General features: G+C 46.9%; 1 protein-coding gene across 2 annotated transcripts in view; it reads right to left on the minus strand.

Annotated features, from left to right (window-relative positions):
- Positions 1 to 23,514, minus strand: part of LOC129833820 (septin-9-like) — a 147,084-nt gene that overhangs the window by 78,765 nt on the left and 44,805 nt on the right. The window contains exon 1 of one of the 2 annotated variants that reach the window (XM_055898636.1): positions 15,119 to 15,267. The exons of the other annotated variant lie outside the window; for it this stretch is intronic. Within the exon in view, the coding sequence (XP_055754611.1) occupies positions 15,119 to 15,173 (55 nt within the window). The 5' untranslated portion in view covers positions 15,174 to 15,267. Of the gene's footprint in view, positions 1 to 15,118; positions 15,268 to 23,514 lie in introns of those variants that run through there. 2 annotated transcript variants of the gene reach the window in all.

Raw genomic sequence — 23,514 nt, forward strand, 5'->3', positions numbered from 1 at the left:
AGGGATACCAGTTGCACAACTGAACGCATTCAACTGAAATGTGTCTTTTGCATTTAATCCATCAGAGTGGTGCAGGGGGCTGTCTTAATCTACAGCCACGTCATCGGCGCAGTTGTTGGGGGTTAACTGCCTTGCTCAAGGGTAGAACAGCAGATTTGTCCACCTTGCTGGCTCGGGGATTCAAACCAGTGAACTTTCGGTTACTGGCCCACCGCTCTTAACCCGCTAGGCTACCTGCCATCCCGTGATAAGGAGAGTCATGCATCTGGATAGAGATAAGGACTAAGCCATGTGGCCCATGCTACAAACAGACATATACCAGATCTGCTACCACAGCTGACTAACCACCTGATGCTACGGCTGATCCTGCATAACAGATCTAGACAAACACAGATCTAGACAAGTGATGTCACAAAGAACACTTTTGAGATAAAATTGCATTTACAAAATGGGCCATGAAATTCACTACCTGTAGATATGGCTGATATAATGCCTTATGAGACATATAAAGACATTTAGATACAGTGATTCAACAGGAAATAAGGAAGAGCCTAAAACAACATCCCTGATGAAGTCACCCTCACACATCAGAAATAACAGGAATTATTTGAAGCAAGGATAAATAGTTACAGTAATTAGTCCCATAGAAATCCTATTAAATTATTAGTATTCTAATTCCTAATTCTATGGTTAGTCTTTCAGTCCACTTAACAGTTACAAGAGGAATCATCTCAACTCAAAGAATATAGTAGCTTCCACAACACAAAGTGCCATTTAAAGGGACACTTAACCACTTTTTACCCTCATATTCATCATCTCCAGCACCATACCAGTGTCTACATTTGTTGCGACAGTCTTCACAGTGTTGAGGATCCAACCAACAGATATTGTGATTGATGTAATGACCAGTCTGGGTGTAGTGATGTTAGGGGAGGACAAAAGAGAAGGGAGCTGTGTGTGTGTGCCTGTGTCGGATCTGTGGTAAGAGAGGCACCAGCTGTCTGGAGGAGACACATGCACTCTCAGCGTGTGTGTGTGTGTGTGTGTGTGTGTGTGTGTGTGTGTGTGTGTGTGTGTGTGTGTGTGTGTGTGTGTGTGTGTGTGTGTGTGTGTGTGTGTGTGTGTGTGTGTGTGTGTGTGTGTGTGTGTGTGTGTGTGTGTGTGTGTGTGTGTATGTATGTGGCCCTGTAGTAAGGTAAACACTGAGGGGTTGGAGCCTGGCTCACTGAGGCTCTGACGCACATCTCAGGCACTGGCCACTAAATCACTACTGTGTTATACACACACACAATACTGCAGGAGGGGAACTGTGAGTGAGAGAGTGAGTGAGAGAGAGCGAGAGAGCGAGAGAGAGAGAGCGAGAGAGAGAGGGGGTCTGTGTATAGTATGTGTTTATGTGTTTGCATGCCAGTGTGTGTGTGTGTGGTGCCTCCATGTCAGCTTGTCTGTATGTTTCCCAGCACAAGGACAAAGGTGTGTGAAGCCTCAAAGAGTCTTTATCAGGAGCTGTACAGTATCAATGAGATAACAGTGATCACAAGCCTCCTAGAAACAGCTAGATAATTATAATGAGGACCAAATGTCAACTCTGTTCTTTATTTTATTCACCTCCTTATCTTCCTCTACCTCTCTTTACCTATACCTCCACCTCTCTCCCACCTCCCCATCTCAAACCTCTCTCAATTCAATTCAATTTCAATTTAATTTAACTTCTCTAGGGGGCAGCATTTTCACGTTTGGATGAAAAGCATACCCAAATTCAACTGCCAGCTACTCATCCCCAGAAGATATGCATATTATTAGTAGATTTGGATATAAAACACTCTGAAGTTTCTAAAACTGTTTGAATCATGTCTGTGAGTATAACAGAACTTATTTAGTAGGCAAAACCCCGAGGACAAACCATTCAGATATTTTTGTTTTTGAGGTCACTCTCTTTTCAATGGATTTTCATTGGGAATCCTGATTTCTAATTGACTTTCTTGCAGTTCCTACCGCTTCCACTGGATGTCAACAGTCTTTAGAAATTGGTTGAGACTTTTTCCTTTGTGCAATGAAGAAGTAGCCCTGTTCAGAACGAGGGTCGAGTGAAGTGTACTGATTGTTAGAGGCGCGTAACCAGAAAGCATGCTACAGTTTATTTGTTTTCGATTATTTACGTTAAAAAATACCTAAAGTTGTATTACAAAAGTAGTTTGAAATGTTTTGGCAAAGTTTACAGGTAACCTTTGAGATATTTTGTAGCCACGTTGAGCAAGTTGGAACCGGTGTTTGTCTGGATCAAACTCGCCAAATAAATGGACATTTTGGATATATATCGATGGAATTAATCGAACAAAAGGACCATTTGTGATGTTTATGGGACATATTGGAGTGCCAACAACAGAAGCTCGTCAAAGGTAAGGCATGAATTATATTTTTATTTCTGCGTTTTGTGTCGCGCCTGCAGGGTTGAAATATGCTTCTCTCTCTTTGTTTACTCTTTTGCTATCCTCCGATAATAGCATGGTTTGCTTTCGCCGAAAAGCCTATTTGAATTCTGACATGTTGGCTGGATTCACAACCAGTGTAGCTTTAAATTGGTGTCTTTCATGTGTGATTTAATGAAAGTTAGATTTTTATAGTAATTTATTTGAATTTGGCGCGCTGCATTTTCTCTGGCTTTTGGCCAAGTGAGACAGTAACGTCCCGCCTAAACTCAGATTTTTGGATATAAATATGAATTTTACCGAACAAAACATACATGTATTGTGTGATATGAAGTCCTATGAGCGTCATCTGATGAAGATCATCAAAGGTTAGTGATTCATTTTAACTCTATTTATGCTTTTTGTTACTCCCCTCTTTGGCTGGAAAAATGGCTGTGTTTTGTACTGACCTAACATAATCGCAAGGTGTGCTTTCGCCGTAAATCCTTTTTGAAATCAGACACTGTTGCTGGATTAACGAGAAGTTTATCTTTAAAAGGGTGTATAATACTTGTATGTTTGAGGAATTTTAATTATGAGATTTCTGTTGTTTTGAATTTGGCGCCCTGCGATTTCACTGGCTGTTGGTTAGGTGGGACGCTACCGTCCCACATATCCCAGAGATTAAGGGCTTTATTGCCATGGGAAACATATGCAAACATTGCCAAAGAAAGTGAAATAGATAATAAACAAAAGTGAAATTAAAAAATACAAATGAACAGTACACATTACACTCACAAAAGTTCCAAAATAATATTATGTGCAAATAGTTAAAGTACAAAAGGGAAGATAAATAAACATAAATATGGGTTGTATTTACAATGGTGTTTGTTCTTCACTGGTTGCCCTTTTTTTGTGGCATCAGGTCACAAATCTTGCTGCTGTGAAGGCACACTGTGGTATTTTACCCAATAGATATGGGAGTTTATCAAAATTGGATTTGTTTTCGAATTCTTTGTGGGTCTGTGTAATCTGAGGGAAATATGTGTCTCTAATATGTTCATACATTTGGCAGGAGGTTAGGAAGTACAGCTCAGTTTCCACCATATTTTGTGGGTAGTGTGCACATAGCCTGTCTTCTCTTGAGAGCCAGGTCTGCCTACGGCGGCCTTTCTCAAAAGCAAGGCTATGCTCATGTAACGGATGTGAAATGGCTTGCTAGTTAGCGGTGGTGCGCGCTAATAGCCTTTCAATCAGTGACGTCACTTGCTCTGAGACCTTGAAGTAGTGGTTCCCCTTGCTCTGCAAGGGCCGCGGCTTTTGTGGAGCGATGGGTAACGATGCTTCGTGGGTGACTGTTGTTGATGTGTGCAGAGGGTCCCTGGTTCGCGCCCGGGTCGGGGCGAGGGGACGGACTAAAGTTATACTGTTACACTCACTGAGTCTGTACATAGTCAAAGCTTTCCTTAAGTGTGGGTCAGTTACAGTGGTCAGGTATTCTGCCACTCTGTACTCTCTTTTCAAGGCCAAATAGTATTCCAGTTTGCTCTATTTTTTGTAAATTCTTTCCAATGTGTCAAGTAATTATACTTTGTTTTTTCATGATTTGGTTGAGTCTAATATGTTGCTGTCCTGGGGCTCTGTGGGGTGTGTTTGTGTTTGTGAACCGAGCCCCAGGACCAGCTTGCTTAGGGGGTTCTTCTCCAGGTTCATCTCTCTGTAGGTGATGGCTTTGTTATGGAAGGTTCTGGAATTGCTTCCCTTTAGGTGGTTAGGTGGTCTTTTCTGGTTTTTAATAATTAGTGGGTATCGGCCTAATTCTGCTCTGCTTGCATTATTTGGTGTTTTACGTTGTACACTGAGGATATTTTTGCAGAATTCTGCATGCAAAGTCTCAATTTGGTGTTTGTCCCATTTTGTGAATTATTGGTTGGTGAGTGAACCCCAGACCTCACAACCATAAAGGGCAATGTGTTCTATAACTGATTCAAGTATTTTTAGCCAGATCCTAATTGGTATGAGAAGACTTTACCTATGTTTGGGTTTGTTTGTCAATCTCTCTCTCTCTCTCTCTCTCTCTCTCTCTCTCTCTCTCACTCTCTCACCCTCCCTCCCTCCCTCCCTCCCTCCCTCCCTCCCTCCCTCCCTCCCTTAGCCTGTCTTAAAACTTGTTTTCCAGGGCCTCCCGAGTGGCACAGCGGTCTAAGGCACTGCAGTGCTTGAGGCGTCACTACAGATCTCGGTTTGATCCCGGGCTGTGTCGGAGCCGGCCACAACCGGGAGACCCATGAGGCGGCGCACAATTGGCCCAGCGTCGCCCGGGTTAGGGGAGGATTTGGCCAGCTGGGATGACCTTGTCCCATCATGCTCTAGCGACTGCTGTGGTGGCCGGGACGCATGCACGCTGACTTCGGTTGCCAGCTGTACGATGTTTCCTTCGACACATTGGTGCGGCTGGCTTCCAGGTTAAGCAAGCAGTGTGTCAAGAAGCAGTGTGGCTTGGCAGAGTCGTGTTTTGGAGGACGCATGGCTCTCGAACTTCGCCTCTCCTGAGTCCGTACGGGAGTTGCAGCGATAGGACTGTAACTACCAATTGGATATCATGAAAAAGGGCAATTTTTTAAAAATAATTACTTGTTTCCCAAACACACTAAGACAGTCATGAAGAGGGCACGACAAAGCCTATTACCCCTCGGGAGACTGAAAAGATTTGGCTTGGGTCCTCAGATCCTCAAAAGGTTATACAGCTGCACCATCGAGAGGATCCTGACTGGTTGCATCACTGCCTGGTATGGCAACAGCTCGGCCTCCGACCGCAAGACACTACAGAGGGTAGTGCGTACGGCCCATGAAATTCACTGGGACCAAGCTTCCTGCCATCCAGGATCTCTATACCAGGCGGTGTCAGAGGAAGGCCCTAAAAATTGTCAAAGACTCCAGCCACCCTGGTCATAGACTGTTCTCTCTGCAAGCGGTACCGGAGCACCAAGTCTAGGGTCAAGAGGCTTCTAAACAGCTTCTACCCCCAAGTCATAAGACTCCTGAACAGCTATTTTTTCCTAAACACTTTTTTTCCTTAAAACTTCTTAAAGCGTTGTTGGTTAAGGGCTTGTAAGTAAGCATTTCACTGTAAGGTATTTGGCGCATGTGACAAATAACATTTGATTTGATTTGATGAAGGCACCCACCACGTGATCAGCTGACTGTCAGCCAGAAGGAACAGAAGAGTACAGTTAAAAGTCCTCATGACCAATGTGCTCATCACAGCTTATTAGAAATATTGAGGCAAATTCAGGGGATGTGATCAGTAGATGTTGCACGACATGCAGATTCTGATCTGTGATTGGCCAATTGTGCCCTTTTTACAGCTGAGAGTGTCAGAAAAGACAATGGTGTGTGACCCTTGACCCTCAAAGTGGACAGGTCGGTGCGTGTGAGAACTCTCAGCCCAGATCAGTACTGATCCTGATACCTATAGAATTCACACAGGTTCCAGTGAAATAAGTCCAACTGTTTCTATGAGACACTTACACATAATAGAGAGGAAAATAAGGCCCTTAACCTCTCCTCTCTCTCCTCTCCTCTCCTCTCCTCTCCTCTCTCTCCTTTCTCCTCCTCTCTCTCCTTTCTCCTCCTCTCTCTCCTTTCTCCTCCTCTCTCTCTCTCTCTCCTCTCCTCTCCTCTCCTCTCTCTCCTTCTCTCTCTCCTTTCTCCTCTCTCTCCTTTCTCCTCCTCTCTCTCTCTCTCTCTCTCTCTCTCTCTCTCTCCTCTCCTCTCCTCTCCTCTCCTCTCCTCTCTCTCCTTTCTCCTCCTCTCTCTCCTTTCTCCTCCTCTCTCTCCTTTCTCCTCCTCTCTCTCTCTCTCTCTCTCTCTCTCTCTCTCTCTCTCTCTCCTCTCCTCTCTCTCCTTTCTCCTCCTCTCTCTCCTTTCTCCTCCTCTCTCTCCTTTCTCCTCCTCTCCTCTCACTCCTCTCCTCTCCTCTCCTCTCTCTCCTCTCTCTCCTCCTCTCAGTTTCCAGTGAAATAAGTCCAACTCTTTCTATGAGACACATACACATAACAGAGAGGGAAAGGAGAGCCTCAACCAGCGTGAGATGAGGTACAACCCAAAATATTGTATGAGCATGAGTTAGTTGTGCCTATTCCGTCTCAATGCACACACATATAATGCCTTTTAAGTGCTTTTCTAATGCGTTGTGATAGCCCTCATGGAAAATGTTACCGGCCAAACTCACCTCATCAAGGCTACTTCACATCCCTCTCCAAAAGGTGTCCATTACAGTCGTCAAACACACTCTCCAACTCGAGCAGGAAAAGTTCATATTAGCTAAAAGAAAAGGGAAGTCTTTCATTGCTTTGTCGTATGTTGAGGGCTGGTGATAACTCAAGGGGCCTTGGCTTGGCTGGGCGGGCGTGTGTGTTCTGTGTTCTCTCTCTCTGTGTGTGTGTGTGTTCTCTCTCTCTCTCTGTGTGTGTTTGTGTGTGTGGTGTGTGTGTGTGTGTGTGTCTACGTGCATTGGTGCCTTTGTGTGTGTCTGTGTGCAGAGTATAAGTTACACTCCACATGTTCTACAGGGAGAATAACAAAGAGCGGTAGATGAAAACATACAAAGGCCTGCTATGTTCTCCCTGCCTGGGAGTGACCCCAGCAGTAGGTCCCAGTAGCCTCCAGCTACAACACACACAGCATGGCGGCAGAGGCAGGACACCTGTGTTAGTCGTGAGAGGTGAACTGATAGGGCAGATAAGGACGGAGACGGCTGGTTGGCCTTTCAGCTCCTGGCAGGGGACACTTCCTGTGCTGTCCTCCAATGGGGTTCACTAATAGAGTGGGGTCAGGGAAGCTACTGTGCAGAACAATGACAGATTGGCACAAAATGTAATAGTTAAGTTGGGAAACCAGTATTTGAGTGGGCTTGCTTTGTAATGCATTGTGCAGGTCAGATTCAAAATGCCAGATGAAATGCCTTGGGAAGCAGTTGAAAAGATTGAGCAATCAATCACGTTAACAATACGTTTTCAATGCCTTATCAATGCGTTTTTACTGGACATGATTGGTCATCCCATTAACGTGAATCATCATAGAGCACAACCATTTCATTCCACTTAATTTTGTGTCCTGAAAAGCTGTCTGATTAGACAGTCTCAGACACTGATCCTTTCTCCCTGTTGAAAACCACCCAGAATGTGTTGAATTCTGAAGCTCCCATACATTCTAATAATCCCCTCTAGATATGGTATGTTCAGAAGACATGTTTTAGGTTATATAACGTGCACTAACCAATTGAGGGGTATTCAGGAAAAACAACCACAGCTAAATCACAGTTTTCTTAATTCTGGTTTTCCACAGTATGTGAAAGACTTGATGAATGTCCCAAATGGCACCCTATTTCCTATGGGCCCCGGTCAAAAGTAGTGCACTAAATAGCAAATAGGAAGATGCCATATGGGATGCAACCTTGGATCTCTACCTCTGGTCTAATTGCTGCCCTGCCTGTCAGAAACTGAGCCTATAAAAAGAGGTAGACCCTTCATTTAGTTGTCATGGTAGCATTGGCTTGTACTGCAGACTGAGGGAAGATACTTCCTGAGGGGAGGGGATAGCCCAAAGCATAACATAACTAAGAACTGACTGTCATATGATGACATAAAATAACCCCTTGTGTTATTCATATCAACCATTAGTGTAACACAAAATAAGTACTTAAAGAATGATCTAAGATCAGATTGTTTTACCTCCAATACTGACCTGAACCACTCATGGAGAAAATAGTATATCTGACCCTAAATCAGTGGTTAAAGGCAACTTCTACTACATTGGCAGTGAGGAGAGGGTTAAAGCTGAGAGCAGGGCAGGCACTGAAGATCCTCTCCTCCTCTGTAAAGAGAAGAGATGCCAGGCTGTGTGGATATCCACTCCTCCTCTGTAAAGAGAAGAGAGGCCAGGCTGTGTGTGGATATCCACTCCTCTGTAAAGAGAAGAGAGGACAGGCTGTGTGGATATCCACTCCTCTGTAAAGAGAAGAGAGGCCAGGCTGTGTGGATATCCACTCCTCTGTAAAGAGAAGAGAGGCCAGGCTGTGTGGATATCCACTCCTCCTCTGTAAAGAGAAGAGATGCCAGGCTGTGTGGATATCCACTCCTCTGTAAAGAGAAGAGAGGCCAGGCTGTGTGGATATCCACTCCTCCTCTGTAAAGAGAAGAGAGGCGAGACTGTGTGGATATCCACTCCTCCTATGTAAAGAGAAGAGAGGCCAGGCTGTGTGGATATCCACTCCTCTGTAAAGAGAAGAGAGGCCAGGCTGTGTGGATATCCACTCCTCCTCTGTAAAGAGAAGAGAGGCCAGGCTGTGTGTGGATATCCACTCCTCCTCTGTAAAGAGAAGAGAGGCCAGGCTGTGTGGATATCCTCTCCTCCTCTGTAAAGAGAAGAGAGGCCAGGCTGTGTGTGGATATCCACTCCTCCTCTGTAAAGAGAAGAGAGGCCAGGCTGTGTGTGGATATCCACTCCTCCTCTGTAAAGAGAAGAGAGGCCAGGCTGTGTGTGGATATCCACTCCTCTGTAAAGAGAAGAGATGCCAGGCTGTGTGGATATCCACTCCTCCTCTGTAAAAAGAAGAGAGGCCAGTCTGTGTGTGGATATCCACTCCTCTGTAAAGAGAAGAGATGCCAGGCTGTGTGGATATCCACTCCTGCTCTGTAAAGAGAAGAGAGGCCAGGCTGTGTGGATATCCACTCCTCCTCTGTAAAGAGAAGAGAGTCCAGGCTGTGTGGATATCCACTCCTCCTCTGTAAAGAGAAGAGAGGCCAGGCTGTTTGTGGATATCCACTCCTCCTCTGTAAAGAGAAGAGAGGCCAGGCTGTGTGGATATCCACTCCTCCTCTGTAAAGAGAAGAGAGGCCAGGCTGTGTGTGGATATCCACTCCTGCTCTGTAAAGAGAAGAGAGGCCAGGCTGTGTGGATATCCACTCCTCCTCTGTAAAGAGAAGAGAGGCCAGGCTGTGTGGATATCCACTCCTCCTCTGTATAGAGAAGAGAGGCCAGGCTGTGTGGATATCCACTCCTCTGTAAAGAGAAGAGAGGCCAGGCTGTGTGGATATCCACTCCTCCTCTGTAAAGAGAAGAGAGGCCAGGCTGTGTGGATATCCACTCCTCCTCTGTAAAGAGAAGAGAGGCCAGGCTGTGTGGATATCCACTCCTCCTCTGTAAAGAGAAGAGAGGCCAGGCTGTTTGTGGATATCCACTCCTCCTCTGTAAAGAGAAGAGAGGCCAGGCTGTGTGGATATCCACTCCTCCTCTGTAAAGAGAAGAGAGGCCAGGCTGTGTGTGGATATCCACTCCTGCTCTGTAAAGAGAAGAGAGGCCAGGCTGTGTGGATATCCACTCCTCCTCTGTAAAGAGAAGAGAGGCCAGGCTGTGTGGATATCCACTCCTCCTCTGTATAGAGAAGAGAGGCCAGGCTGTGTGGATATCCACTCCTCTGTAAAGAGAAGAGAGGCCAGGCTGTGTGGATATCCACTCCTCCTCTGTAAAGAGAAGAGAGGCCAGGCTGTGTGGATATCCACTCCTCCTCTGTAAAGAGAAGAGAGGCCAGGCTGTGTGGATATCCACTCCTCCTCTGTATAGAGAAGAGAGGCCAGGCTGTGTGTATATCCACTCCTCTGTAAAGAGAAGAGAGGCCAGTCTGTGTGTGGATATCCTCTCCTCCTCTGTCTACCCAAACAATTTCACCCACCACAGAAATATGCTCTCTCTCTCTCTCTGGAATTTCCTCTCACTGCCTAAACGCCCTCAGAATGTAAAAGACAGTAAGAAAGAGAGAGAACGTAAAAGACAGAAAGAAAGAGTGTGTGTGTGTGTGTGTGCGTGCGTGCGGGTGTGGATGTGTGTGTGTGTGTGTGTGTGTGTGGGAGGGGGGGACTACTTCACTCCACGGCTCTGGAGCAGTGGGACCTTGCCTGACCCCTCACCCTCCATGGATTCCTCTGATCTGTCGATCACGAAATACATTCAGTCTGAAACTGGCAGCCTAGAGGTCATTTGTGTGACTTCAAAATGTACAAATCAAATTCATCACCGATTGGATCATCTCTAACAAATCTAACCAGTCAGAGTATCAACGTTAATAACGTCATCATGTAGGCCGGCTCTGGTCCAACCACTCGGTTTCTGGGACCAGTCAGAATGTCCAGAAAGTGTTCGCATTCTAGAGATTGTAGTGGAAGGAAGCAAATCCAGACTCCTAGTGGAGAAGAAAGGTCCGTTTGGCTGGAGTGATGTAAATGGGTAGCCAGGCAGAGTGGGACCTACATTAATGTTGAACTCTGGTTTGTTTACGAAGACTATTCCTAAATCATTGCTGTTCTCCTGAGGTGGCTGCCATCTTCAGCAGCAGTACTACAGGACATAAGATCAACCTAAGAGCCCCTTCAATAGAGCACAAACTCACATATTCAGACATTGGCTGGCTCTCGCGTCATACTCGTCGCCAAACCCACTGGCTACAGGTTATCTACAAGTCTCTGCTAGGTAAAGCCTCGCCTTATCTCCTTCCAGTCACCCCCAAAGCCAATTCTTCCTTTGGCCTCCTCTCCTTCCAGTTCTCTGCTGCCAATGACTGGAACGAATTGCAAAAATTACTGAAGCTGGAGACTTATATCTGCCTGACTAACTTTAAGCACCAGCTGTCAGAGCAGCTCACAGATCACTGCACCTGTACATAGCTCATCTGTAAATAGCCCATCCAATCTACCTCATCCCCATACTGTATTTATTTATTTATCTTGCTCCTTTGCATCCCAGTATCTCTACTTGCACATTCATCTTCTGCACATCTACCATTCCGGTGTTTAATTGCTATATTGTAATTACTTCGCCACCATGGCCTATTTATTGCCTTACCTCTCTTATCCTACCTCATTTGCACATGCTGTATATAGACTTTTCAACTGTATTATTGATTGTATGTTTGTTTATTCCATGTGTAACTTTGTGTTGTTGTATGTGTCGAACTGCTTTGCTTTATCTTGGCCAGGTCGCAGTTGCAAATGAGAACTTGTTCTCAACTAGCCTACCTGTCACGCCCTGACCTTAGAGAGACTTTTTTATTCTCTATTTGGTTAGGTCAGGGTGTGACTTGCGTGGGCAAATCTATGTTTCTATTTCTTGGTTGGCCTAGTATGGTTCCCAATCAGAGGCAGCTGTGTATCGTTGTCTCTGATTGGGGATCATACTTAGGCAGCCCTTTTTCCCACCTTAGATTGTGGGATCTTGTTTTTGTTACTGTGTAGCCTGCAGAACGTAACGTTCGTTTATCTTTTGTTGTTTTTTTGGTGGTCATCAAAATAAAAAAAGATGTACGCTTACCACGCTGCGCCTTGGTCTCATTCCAACAACGGACGTGACACTACCTGGTTAAATAAAGGTGAAATCAAATCAAATAAATAAGTAGAATGTATTCTAATTCACAATGTCTGCCACTTAGCAGACATTCTTATCCTGGTCAGTAGACCCAGGGTTGTGTCAGGATGAGGTCATAGCTGAGGTCATGTCTGAGGTCATCACCAGGCTGTGGGAGCACCCTGTCCTCTGAGTCTCCTACTACCACAGTACCCTGTCCTCTGAGTCTCCTACTACCACAGTACCCTGTCCTCTGAGTCTCCTACTACCACAGTGCCCTGTCCTGAGTCTCCTACTACCACAGCACCCTGTCCTGAGTCTCCTACTACCACAGCACCCTGTCCCCTGAGTCTCCTACTACCACAGCACCCTGTCCCCTGAGTCTCCTACTACCACAGTGCCCTGTTCTGAGTCTCCTACTACCACAGTGCCCTGTTCTGAGTCTCCTACTACCACAGCACCCTGTCCCCTGAGTCTCCTACTACCACAGCACCCTGTCCCCTGAGTCTCCTACTATCACAGCACCCTGTCCCGAGTCTCCTACTACCACAGCACCCTGTCCCGAGTCTCCTACTACCACAGCACCCTGTCCTCTGAGTCTCCTACTACCACAGCACCCTGTCCTGAGTCTCCTACTACCACAGCACCCTGTCCCCTGAGTCTCCTACTACCACAGCACCCTGTCCTGAGTCTCCTACTACCACAGTGCCCTGTCCTCTGAGTCTCCTACTACCACAGTGCCCTGTCCTGAGTCTCCTACTACCACAGTACCCTGTCCTGAGTCTCCTACTACCACAGCACCCTGTCCTGAGTCTCCTACTACCACAGTGCCCTGTCCTCTGAGTCCCCTACTACCACAGTACCCTGTCCTGAGTCCCCTACTACCACAGCACCCTGTCCCCTGAGTCCCCTACTACCACAGCACCCTGTCCCCTGAGTCTCCTACTACCACAGCACCCTGTCCTGAGTCTCCTACTACCACAGTGCCCTGTCCTCTGAGTCTCCTACTACCACAGTGCCCTGTCCTGAGTCTCCTACTACCACAGCACCCTGTCCTGAGTCTCCTACTACCAAAACACCCTGTCCTCTGAGCCTCCTACTTCCACAGCACCCTGTCCTCTGAGTCTCCTACTACCACAACACCCTGTCCTCTGAGCCTCCTACTTCCACAGCACCCTGTCCTCTGAGTCTCCTACTACCAAAACACCCTGTCCCCTGAGCGTCCTACTACCAAAACACCCTGTCCTCTGAGTTTCCTACTACCACAGCACCCTGTCCTCTGAGTTTCCTACTTCCACAGCACCCTGTCCTCTGAGTTTCCTACTACCACAGTGCCCTGTCCTGAGTCTCCTACTACCATAGTACCCTGTCCTGAGTCTCCTACTACCACAGTGCCCTGTCCTCTGAGTCTCCTACTACCACAGATAGTTACCATCCTTTAGGTTTTCACTCCAACCCTAATCTAGCACATCTGATTCTAATAATTAGCTGGTTGACAAACTGAACCATTTTAGTTACAACTGGGGTTGGAGCGAAAACCTACAGGAGGATAGCTTTCTAGGAACAGGGTTGGAGACCCCTGAGTTAGGATGACCGTTTGGAAGAGTGACACATTTAACCTCATACAGTAGTGACAGTCAGAGACACCTTTCTTTCTATGTCTCCTTTGTGTTCATCACGTCACAGACATCGGAGACTGAAGCACACACACACACACACACACACACACACACACACACACACACACACACACACACACACACACACACACACACACACACACACACACACACACACACACACACACACACACACACACACACACACACACACACACACACACACACACACACACGTTCTGCATAATTGAGTTGTGACACAAAACACTGGGACACAGTCATGTATTCAGCATTCCCAAATCAGGAGGCATCCCACACTACTGGAAAGGAAAGACAGTAGCCCATTAGCTTTGACAACAACCGAAAGAAAAATGTTTTTAACACAGACTTATACAAGCACTTTGACAGCATTCCAGTCAGCATCTGACAGCTTTTCTTCACTTTCCTCATCATTTCTCCTCCTCTTCCTGTACTCCTTTCCTTCATCTCAACTATTGTTTGTGTTCAGTCTTTCTTCAGAAACTGAAACCAGTATGCCACTGGTTGCAGCAGGCAGTTACAGGGAGTGAGCAGTGAGCACATAGCACATACCACTAGATACCTGGTGTTGACAGGGATCAGCTCTGGACAGGTGTGGATGCGTGCCTAATGGGCATGTGCTTGTGAAGTACGCAGGCAGATGCAGACATGGGAGAGGTGTCAGCCTGTCAGTAAAGCCCACGGCTGGAGACGTACAGAGGATGGACGAGGCACTGAGAGACGAAAAGGAGGAGGAGAAGGAGGAGAGGGATGACAGAGGGAATCTGTGCCAGGGGCAGAGAGATGAAAAGGGGAAGAAAGCCCCTAAAAAGGAGGGAGGGATGTAGGGAAAGAGAGAGGTAGAGACGGTGGTGGAAGGATGGGGGAGGGAGAAGAGAGCCAGGTGTTACTCTCACAGCCGTGGTCAGTTGCTGAGTTTCTTTTAAAGGGATCTCTCTCTTTCCCTCACCTTCTCTCTTGCTAGGGGTGGAGGGAGATTTCACTGGAGGTACTATTGTGTATCCCCTGTAGGAAATTTGGTCTATAAATAGTTTGATTTGATTTGTGTTTTCGTAGTGAGGATGTCTCAATAAAGAGCAGTAAAAAGTCAAGTTTTTCTCTCTCTCTCTCTCTCTCTCTCTCTCTCTGTTTCTCTATCTCTCTCTCTGTGTGTACATGTCTCTGCCTCTCTCTCTCTCTCTCTCTCTCTCTCTCTCTCTCTCTCTGTCTCTCTCTCTCTCTCTCTCTCCTTTAGAGAGCCTTATAAAGAGCTGCTAAATCAATAGCACACTGTGCTCTGAACTGAACACTCTCTCACACACCATATGCCCACATGACCTCCATGGCTGACACACACGCAGCTCACAGCAGCTACAGAAAGAGAGAGAGAATAGTTGACCTGAAGAAGCAGTTGAAAAGGCAGCATTCCAAATGTAATGTTCCATTTCAATACCCACATTCAACATATAGAACTCTCATGTTCCATTTCAATACCCACATTCAACATATAGAACTCTCAATGAAAAATACTCTCTATTTAAAAAAATATATAATACAAAGTTTGGATATGATGTGTCCTCATGGCAGGACTGAAGATGTTCCCTAAAAGAGCAGTAAAGAAAAGACAGAGAGACAGAAAAATAGGAGAAGAAGAGTCCAAAAGAGAAGACTAACCTTCAAAGTCTGATAGGATTCCTTCCAAGTGAGCATTGACAGTGGAATCAGACATTTTGTGGTTGAATCTGAGGGAGCAGGAATCCCTTATTCCCAAGCAAGGCAAAGTCTCCCAGACGCTGTCTCCCGCTTTAAACAAATCCCAAATTAGGAGCCCATGCGGGGGGGGGGGGCAGACAGAGGTAGCAGCTCACTGATCCAAGAGTCCCTTTTTTAAATCCACCAACTTTTTTCCCTCCCTCTCTTCTCGTCCTCCTCCTCCCTCTTCCACTTTCAGAGCTGCTGTTGTTGCTGCAGAGCTTGGAATGAGAGAGCGATGACAACCCCCCACGCCCTCTCTCTCACTCTCTCCAGTTCTCTCTCGCTCTCTCTTTCTTCCTCCCTCCTTCCCTCCCTCCCTACTCCTTCCCTCTCTCTTGCTTTTCTTCCAGTGGTCTCTGCCTGTATTTACTCCTGTGTTATTCCTGCTAGTGAAGATGTATCACAGCCACTCTTCATACAGACGCACACTCACACACATTAGAACACATGCACATTCACACGTGTGTGCACATACTCATGGGTAGACTCACCTGTTTTATCTTCCACAAGTATACACTAACTGTAAATATACACAACTTTGAAGCAAGGAACACAACTTTGAAGCAATTCAGATTCTCTGTATGCAACACTGTGAGGAAAATAAAAACCGTTGATGGAAATATACAGAGCCTCCAGAAAGTATTCACACCCCTTAAATGTTCCTCATTTTGTTGTGTTACAAAGTGGGATTAAATGGATGTAATTGTCATTTTTTTGTCAACGATCTAAACAAAATACTCCGTAATGTCAAAGCGGAAGAAAACTCCAACATTTGTAAAAAGTGTATTAAAAATAAAACACTAATATATCTTGATTAGATACTGTAAGTATTCAACCTCCTGAGTCAATACATGTTAGAATCACATTAGGCAGCAATTACAGCTGTGAGTCTTTCTGGGTAAGTCTCTGAGAGCTTTTATACAACGGGTGGGTCTAATCCTGAATGCTGATTGGTTAAAAGCGCATTCCAGCCGGTGTCTATTCCACAAATTACCACCAGCTAGATCTATTACGTTAAAATGCCTATTTACTCTGTTCCATCTGACTGTGCAATCCACTGTCTCATCAGCCCAGGCAGGGTGTCACGCCCTGACCTTAGAGAGCCTTTTTATGTCTCTATTTGGTTTGGTCAGGGTGTGATTTGGGTGGGCATTCTATGTTTTGTTTTCTATGTTTCTTTATTACTATGTTTTGGCCGGGTATGGTTCTCAATCAGGGACAGCTGTCTATCGTTGTCTCTGATTGGGAACCATACTTAGGTAGCCCTTTTTCCCTCCTTTCGGTGTGGGTAGTTAACTTTGTTTGTGGCACTAATGCCCTGTAAGCTTCACGGTTGTTTTTCATTTGTTGGCGACATTTTGAAATAAAAAGGAAAATGTACGCTGACCACGCTGCACCTTGGTCTTCTTCCAGCAACGGCCGTGACACAGGGACGTTATGCATTTGATCTCCACTATAAAAAGCATCTAGTTTACTTTTCAACAGCGGAGATTTGTATAAACCTTACTGTCTGTTTCTCCGACATTTGCAACATTGTTTCAATATTCAAATTCAATCTCCAACTGTCCCATATTAATGAATGTGTAGGGGTCGGGATGAGAGAGAGAGACAGGCAGCGTTCTCAGCCAAACGAAATCATGAATCAGCTGGCATCATTTTTATGGATATATACAAAGAAATGTCAATTGAAAAAAGGTCAAACGAAACGAAGTGCAGCTAGTTTGCAGTCTTTCCAGCTTCAGTTTGAAGTTATTGTGTTAGCTGTGTTGTTGGCTAGCTCCTCTGAACACCACAACAGTGACCTAACAAGAGAGCACATTTTCTATGCCAGGCGAAATCTCGCCTCATTAGCTCATTGTTATGGATGTATCCAAATACATGTCACTAGAAAACAGCTTAAACAAATGCAGCTACTGTTGTTATTATTTGCACTGTTTGACGTGACTGTAAGTTAGCCATAGTTGGCTAGCTAGCAAACAAGGTAAAAGAATGTTGCAGCCAGAATGGCAATGGAACATTTAGAACGAACGACTGGGTCGTGTCCATAAATACAGAACAAAAAGACTGAAGGACTGGGTCGCGTCCCTGGCAACCAAACCAATAGAACGAACAACCACCGGCTTGGGTAGCAACCCAAGATTTGTTTCGGGACTATATCCTGTGGAACGATGAAATAGTATGAATACATTCATCAAAATAACATTTTTAATGAAAATATGTAAATCATTATTTGAATATGTTGGTAACCTGTTGTATAAAAGTGATAATGCCCTAGGAGCTGGAGTTTGGAGGAGATATTGGCACGGTTTGCCCTAACAACACCCGTGCCAATATATCCTCCAAACACCGGCTTCTCCGGCATTATCACTTATTCCACACCTGGATTGTGCAACATTTGCCCATTATTCTTTATATAATTCTTCAAGCTCTGTCAAATTTGTTGTTGATCATTGCTAGACAACCGTTTTCAGGTCTTGCCATATATTTTCAAGCAGATTTAAGTCAAAAGTGCAACTCAGCCACTCATTCTCTGTCTTGGTAAGCAACTCCAGTTAGATTTGGCCTTGTGATTTGGCCTTGTGTTTTAGGTTATTGTCCTGGCGAAAGGTAAATTCATCTCCCAGTGTCTGGTGCAAAGCAGACTGAACCAGGTTTCCCTCTAGGATTTTGCCTGTGCTTAGTTCTAGTTCACTATGGTCGAGCCTGTTCCAGCACCACTATGGTCTAGCCTGTTCCAGCACCACTATGGTCTAGCCTGTTCCAGCACCACTATGGTCTAGCCTGTTCCAGCACCACTATGGTCTAGCCTGTTCCAGCACCACTATGGTCGAGCCTGTTCCAGCACCACTATGGTCGAGCCTGTTCCAGCACCACTATGGTCTAGCCTGTTCCAGCACCACTATGGTCGAGCCTGTTCCAGCACCACTATGGTCGAGCCTGTTCCAGCACCACTATGGTCGAGCCTGTTCCAGCACCACTATGGTCGAGCCTGTTCCAGCACCACTATGGTCGAGCCTGTTCCAGCACCACTATGGTCGAGCCTGTTCCAGCACCACTATGGTCGAGCCTGTTCCAGCACCACTATGGTCTAGCCTGTTCCAGCACCACTATGGTCTAGCCTGTTCCAGCACCACTATGGTCTAGCCTGTTCCAGCACCACTATGGTCTAGCCTGTTCCAGCACCACTATGGTCGAGCCTGTTCCAGCACCACTATGGTCGAGCCTGTTCCAGCACCACTATGGTCTAGCCTGTTCCAGCACCACTATGGTCGAGCCTGTTCCAGCACCACTATGGTCGAGCCTGTTCCAGCACCACTATGGTCGAGCCTGTTCCAGCACCACTATGGTCGAGCCTGTTCCAGCACCACTATGGTCGAGCCTGTTCCAGCACCACTATGGTCGAGCCTGTTCCAGCACCACTATGGTCGAGCCTGTTCCAGCACCACTATGGTCGAGCCTGTTCCAGCACCACTATGGTCGAGCCTGTTCCAGCACCACTATGGTCGAGCCTGTTCCAGCACCACTATGGTCGAGCCTGTTCCAGCACCACTATGGTCGAGCCTGTTCCAGCATCACTATGGTCGAGCCTGTTCCAGCACCACTATGGTCGAGCCTGTTCCAGCATCACTATGGTCGAGCCTGTTCCAGCACCACTATGGTCGAGCCTGTTCCAGCACCACTATGGTCGAGCCTGTTCCAGCACCACGATGGTCGAGCCTGTTCCAGCACCACTATGGTCGAGCCTGATCCAGCACCACTATGGTCGAGCCTGTTCCAGCATCACTATGGTCGAGCCTGTTCCAGCACCACTATGGTCGAGCCTGTTCCAGCACCACTATGGTCGAGCCTGTTCCAGCACCACTATGGTCGAGCCTGTTCCAGCACCACTATGGTCGAGCCTGTTCCAGCACCACTATGGTCTAGCCTGTTCCAGCACCACTATGGTCGAGCCTGTTCCAGCACCACTATGGTCGAGCCTGTTCCAGCACCACTATGGTCGAGCCTGTTCCAGCACCACTATGGTCGAGCCTGTTCCAGCACCACTATGGTCGAGCCTGTTCCAGCACCACTATGGTCGAGCCTGTTCCAGCACCACTATGGTCGAGCCTGTTCCAGCACCACTATGGTCGAGCCTGTTCCAGCACCACTATGGTCGAGCCTGTTCCAGCACCACTATGGTCGAGCCTGTTCCAGCACCACTTTGGTCGAGCCTGTTCCAGCACCACTATGGTCGAGCCTGTTCCAGCACCACTATGGTCGAGCCTGTTCCAGCACCACTATGGTCAGTGGAAGAGATCTTCAGATAATAAATAAGTTGGGTAATGATTTAAGGACCATGTGAACTTCCTTCTCTGTGTGTGTGTGTGTGTGTGTGTGCGTGTGCGTGTGCATGTGTGAGTGTCTGCATGTGTGTAAGAGTCTGTTAATGAGTCTGTGTAAGGGTTTGTGTATGAGTCTGTGTAAGAGTCTGTGTATGGGGTCTGTGTAAGGGTTTGTGTATGAGTCTGTGTAAGAGTCGGTGTATGAGTCTGTGTAAGAGTCTGGGTATGAGTCTGTGTATGAGTCTGTGTAAGAGTCTGTGTAAGAGTCTGTGTATGAGTCTGTGTAAGAGTCGGTGTATGAGTCGGTGTATGAGTCTGTGTAAGAGTCTGTGTAAGAGTCGGTGTATGAGTCTGTGTATGAGTCTGGGTATGAGTCGGTGTATGAGTCTGTGTAAGAGTCGGTGTATGAGTCTGTGTAAGAGTCGGTGTATGAGTCTGTGTAAGAGTCGGTGTATGAGTCTGTGTATGAGTCTGGGTGCATGTGTAAGAAACTGAATTATCTATATTGGATTCTTTCACCTACAAAAGTCTGTCACAAGCCTGAAGCAACTATTTCCATTCTAGTCTTTTAAAGCCCAGACTCTGTTGGTGGTTTCCGTAGTGTAAGCTGTGTAAAGTGCCTGGGGCCACCAACGGCTAAGCAGCCAGAGAGTAGACCGACAGAATACAGGCGTACAGGGATTGAGTACTGAGGGTGAACCTGTGGCTATGGGGATTAATACATCACTAACTAGACCTGTCCCGCTCTGCTCACAGACTGTGTGTATGAGGGTACATCCTCTCTGTCGGAGCGGGAGTGTGTTAGTGTGTATGAGGGTACACCCTCTCTGTTGGAGCGGGAGTGTGTTAGTGTGTGTGAGGGTACATCCTCTCTGTCAGAGCGGGAGTGTGTTAGTGTGTGTGAGGGTACATCCTCTCTGTCGGAGCGGGAGTGTGTTAGTGTGTGTGAGGGTACATCCTCTCTGTCAGAGCGGGAGTGTGTTAGTGTGTGTGAGGGTACATCCTCTCTGTCGGAGCGGGAGTGTGTTAGTGTGTGTGAGGGTACATCCTCTCTGTCAGAGCGGGAGTGTGTTAGTGTGTGTGAGGGTACATCCTCTCTGTCGGAGCGGGAGTGTGTTAGTGTGTGTGAGGGTACATCCTCTCTGTCGGAGCGGGAGTGTGTTAGTGTGTGTGAGGGTACATCCTCTCTGTCGGAGCGGGAGTGTGTTAGTGTGTGTGAGGGTACATCCTCTCTGTCAGAGCGGGAGTGTGTTAGTGTGTGTGAGGGTACATCCTCTCTGTCGGAGCGGGAGTGTGTTAGTGTGTGTGAGGGTACATCCTCTCTGTCGGAGCGGGAGTGTGTTAGTGTGTGTGATGGTACATCCTCTCTGTCGGAGCGGGAGTGTGTTAGTGTGTATGAGGGTACATCCTCTCTGTCGGAGCGGGAGTGTGTTAGTGTGTGTGAGGGTACATCCTCTCTGTCGGAGCGGGAGTGTGTTAGTGTGTGTGAGGGTACATCCTCTCTGTCGGAGCGGGAGTGTGTTAGTGTGTGTGAGGGTACATCCTCTCTGTCGGAGCGGGAGTGTGTTAGTGTGTGTGAGGGTACATCCTCTCTGTCGGAGCGGGAGTGTGTTAGTGTGTGTGAGGGTACATCCTCTCTGTCGGAGCGGGAGTGTGTTAGTGTGTGTGAGGGTACATCCTCTCTGTCGGAGCGGGAGTGTGTTAGTGTGTGTGAGGGTACATCCTCTCTGTCGGAGCGGGAGTGTGTTAGTGTGTATGAGGGTACATCCTCTCTGTCGGAGCGGGAGTGTGTTAGTGTGTGTGAGGGTACATCCTCTCTGTCAGAGCGGGAGTGTGTTAGTGTGTGTGAGGGTACATCCTCTCTGTCAGAGCGGGAGTGTGTTAGTGTGTGTGAGGGTACATCCTCTCTGTCAGAGCGGGAGTGTGTTAGTGTGTGTGATGGTACATCCTCTCTGTCGGAGCGGGAGTGTGTTAGTGTGTGTGAGGGTACATCCTCTCTGTCGGAGCGGGAGTGTGTTAGTGTGTGTGAGGGTACATCCTCTCTGTCGGAGCGGGAGTGTGTTAGTGTGTGTGAGGGTACATCCTCTCTGTCGGAGCGGGAGTGTGTTAGTGTGTGTGTGTCGCTTGCAGCAAAGAGTCAAAGAAAGAATGATCAATTACTGTAGATGTTAGAAGATAGGAAGATAGAAGGTACCGCTAAAACTTTACAGTCAGGCTATTTTTATTTTTTTTACATTTCAAAAAAAACGAATTATAATATAACACATAATACATATTGCAAAAATGTACTTTAGTACACTAATGACAGAATGTGCAATATGTATTATGTATGTGACTATATGAGAAGTGTACAATGTTTATGACAGGGGTGCAATGTACGTATTATGTTGGGTATGTCATGACCAGTGTCTATTTTCTATACAGCAGTACTGTGTGTCTGAGACAATTTCCCCCTCGGGACATTATCCTATGCCATCCTATCCTAATGAACATGTCAGTTACTTCCTGTTGCATGCATTGTTCTGGATTAGTAACATCCTGAGTGAGTACGACCTCAGCATTCAAAACCATCTTCTTTCTATATTTACAACCTGTTTCCAGTGAAAAGAGATTAAGTTGAATTTAACAAGGACAATCTTGTCCAGCAGTGAGACTATATTTCAGAATAGGAGTGTAGCTGATCATCTCTGAGTGTGTTGTTTTCTCAGTGGAAACCTGACAACACCAATAAACAGTGTAGTTAATGGCTCAAACTGGCTCAAAGTAACAACAGCAGCATTCTTCCTGAACACACACACACACACACACACACACACACACACACACACACACACACACACACACACACACACACACACACAGAGAGAGAGCTCTATCGGAAATGAGACACTTCCTCCACCAGATGTCAGTGTTGTATCTATAAAACTAGGGCTGTTGCACCAACAGTGACAGAAGTTGTTGCCCAATAGTGAGATGTGTAACTTGATAGCCATGGAGACATGTGGAGAATCCCTCTGCAGACCTTCTGGCTGTGACACACCCTCCTCCACACCTACTCTTCTGCCACATGTATCACATTCCCTGGCACACACACACACACACACACACACACACACACACACACCACAACTCCTAACACATGCTCCAAGCCCACCATGGGGCTGGAACACAGCCACTCCTGTCCCCATCCCCTGCAGGCAGCAGCTGACAGAGAGGGCTGTCTTTACTAACAGGATGATATGGATCACATGTCTATCATGGTTGTTGTGCTGCCAAACATAACCACACACATACAATCCCATGTGGGATTTAAAGGAGAAATCATTTGGTGTGGTTATGTGTCCTGTACAGGTTATGACAGTACCATAAACAATTTGGCAGACACTTTTATCCTCTTACAGTCAAGCATACATTTTTCATATGGGTGGCCCCCCACGGGAATCAAACCAACAACCCATGGCCTTGCAAGCACCATACACTAACAACTATGTCACACAGGAGTGCAACAGAATACTGTAAAGTCTGGCGCTGGTCCCTTGGGTCATTAAGGTCCAGCACAGATACAGCTGAGGTCTATTAACCTTCTCACTGAACCCCTGGGTTACATTACCCCCTCAGGTGGCTCTCTGTACCAGTGGGTACTGACCATGACCTGACCATCCCACCCCTCCCTCTAACCCACTGACCTGACCTGACCATCCCACCCCAACCCTCCCTCTAACCCACTGACCTGACCTGACCATCCCACCCCAACCCTCCCTCTAACCCACTGACCTGACCTGACCATCCCACCCCAACCCTCCCTCTAACCCACTGACCTGACCTGACCATCCCAACCCTCCCTCTAACCCACTGACCTGACCTGACCATCCCACCCCAACCCTCCCTCTAACCCACTGACCTGACCTGACCATCCCACCCCAACCCTCCCTCTAACCCACTGACCTGACCTGACCATCCCACCCCAACCCTCCCTCTAACCCACTGACCTGA

Source organism: Salvelinus fontinalis, chromosome 34 (assembly GCF_029448725.1).
Source record: "Salvelinus fontinalis isolate EN_2023a chromosome 34, ASM2944872v1, whole genome shotgun sequence".
NCBI lineage: Eukaryota > Metazoa > Chordata > Actinopteri > Salmoniformes > Salmonidae > Salvelinus > Salvelinus fontinalis.